The following is a 2,139-nucleotide window of genomic DNA, read 5'->3' as shown; positions in this document are numbered from 1 at the left end:
GGCCAGATAGAATGGCCTGGCAGGGCCCATGTGGCCCACATACCACATTTTGCCCATCCCTGATATACACATATGCTCAAGACTGCAGCACTTTGACCTGGGTCAGAGAAACCCTAGGCTGGCAGGGAGCCTGGGGGGAGCCTGGGGCGTGAGTCAGCTTGGGCTCCAGGTGACAGCAGAAGGGGTGGTTGGGTCACAAGGGTGCTCAAGTGTGGAGCTGGGCAGCAGGCAGCCGCTGCACTGCAGCACCCTCATGCCCCAACCAGCCCCTATCACCATCTACACATGCATTTCAGCGCATGCAAGCACTCCATTGTAAGAGTACGGTCCTTGACAGTACTCTCTTATGGCGGAGGTAATTTATTGCGTCCTAATACCAACACACGTGTAAATGGTGATGCTTTACTACGAAGCTTATTAGTCTACCCGACAATAAAGCACATGTGTAGATGTTCCCTCTGATACCCAGTTCAGTACCTTAACCTTGAGGTTTATCTTTCCTCAACCTATATGAAGGAGATTCAACATTCAGCTTATAAACAAGAACAAAGTTTATAATTCACTCTTACTTTGTTTCAGTTATCTTAGTCTCTTGGCTGACTCTTGTCCATAATGGTACTTTCCCTCCCCAAAAGACTATTGATTTAAAAAAAAAAAGTTTATTTTGATTTAGCCTGAATCCACAGGTAAACCAACTTCTCCCTATGCTTGAAGAACTTTTGAGTTCAGAAAGGCACAATTCATTGAAAATGGAAATCTGATATGTCCCTACTATCAAAAGGCGGCACCCAAAAAACACTAAACAGGAGAGTATAGTAATAATTATTTTTAGTAGGTGTTTAATTAGTTTCCTTGGCACTGAAGGCTTGCTAGTCACCAGTGCCAAGAACCACCATCCCACCCCACCCCCTGTATCTTTCGGGAAGCATATTTGCTACTCTCCAGATCCCTGCTGTAACAGCAGATTTAGAGACAACACGCTTTTTCTACTGACAGCTCTTGCTACATTCTTATGAACTCTTCATCCTTATGAACTCCCACATGCATACCACCCAGTCCTAGTGACGACTTTTTCCTCTTTAGATTTATTGATTTGTTCCAGCACCCGACACCTCATCCCTGCCAATCCCTCATTTTTATTACCTGAAAAACCTAGCAAAAACAGAATGAAGCACAAAAAATTTCTATATTAATCACTAATAGCTAAGAAGTTAAAGTGGTATTGCCCACACAGACATAGCCATGCTCAGGCTCGAAACCGCTACACATATTGCCCCAGCCTTTCATCAGTCTAAACGTTGCTACAGCCTGTGACACCAAGGGTCAGAAGCCAGCCCTTGCAAACTGGATGCCAAGTCTTTGACTATCAGACGTGGTAGTTTGATTTCCATGGAGCCAAGTGTCTGAATCCCCTGAACATCCAGGATATATTGATGCACCTGTTCCTAGCACTCCTACCACCAACCTTGGAAGGGCTGTGGAATCCCCTGAGGTCTTACCCAAGCAAGAAGCTTGCCACCCCTCATCGAGCAGCCCAGCAACCTCACTTGAAATGAAAGCAGTGGTATAATCATATTACCATTCAGGGCAGCAGGACATCACACACAGTCCAGACCCGAATCTGCGAGGTCTGGAATGCAGCCTCCTAACTGGGAGGGAATTTTGACTCTGTCCCCTGAGAACGTCAAACTTGTGAGAGCAAGTCACACCTGCGGTATTACTGCCCATTCCTTTCACCTTGCCTTTGCAACTCCGGTAGCTAGGCCTTCAAAGTGACATCCTTCTTCGGAAGAAAGTTGGGTGGGGGGGGGAAGAGACTGCAAACTTGGGAACTATCTGCACTCCAGAGAAAGCTAAGGGCATCAACATGGCTTTTAACTGCAGCGAAGTTTCCTGGCAGCCAGCAGGCACTGGAGCTCCAGGCAGCTGAGCAGGACCACCAGCCATGGAGGGTGCCCAGGGTGCAAGGCGAAGGGTCCCGAGCAGTGCCTTGGCACTGCCACCTCCCCGCACCCCCACGAGAGCATGGGAGACTCACCTGGCGGGATCTGGAAGTTGGCGGGGAGCTGGATGGTGGGGGTCTGCGGGGCTTTGGGCGCCACGACCTGCGCGGGGGGCAGCTTGGGGCCGGCGGCGCCC

The 2,139-nt window shown here is 49.1% G+C and overlaps 1 protein-coding gene across 1 annotated transcript in view; it reads right to left on the bottom strand.

The window, feature by feature from the left end:
- Nucleotides 1-2,138, bottom strand: part of TAF4B (TATA-box binding protein associated factor 4b) — a gene marked incomplete at its 5' end in the record, with an annotated part of 118,258 nt that extends 116,120 nt beyond the window's left edge. The window contains one exon of the mRNA XM_019541568.1: nt 2,039-2,138. Coding sequence (XP_019397113.1) covers nt 2,039-2,138 — 100 coding nt within the window. The remainder of the gene's footprint in view (nt 1-2,038) is intronic.
- Nucleotide 2,139: the final 1 nt, after the last annotated feature.

The sequence above is a fragment of the Crocodylus porosus genome, unplaced genomic scaffold (genome assembly GCF_001723895.1).
Source record: "Crocodylus porosus isolate Cpor-Errol unplaced genomic scaffold, CroPor_comp1, whole genome shotgun sequence".
Lineage (NCBI taxonomy): Eukaryota > Metazoa > Chordata > Crocodylia > Crocodylidae > Crocodylus > Crocodylus porosus.
The sequence above is the reverse complement of the archived record's forward strand: the minus strand, read 5'-3'. Positions and strand labels throughout refer to the sequence as shown.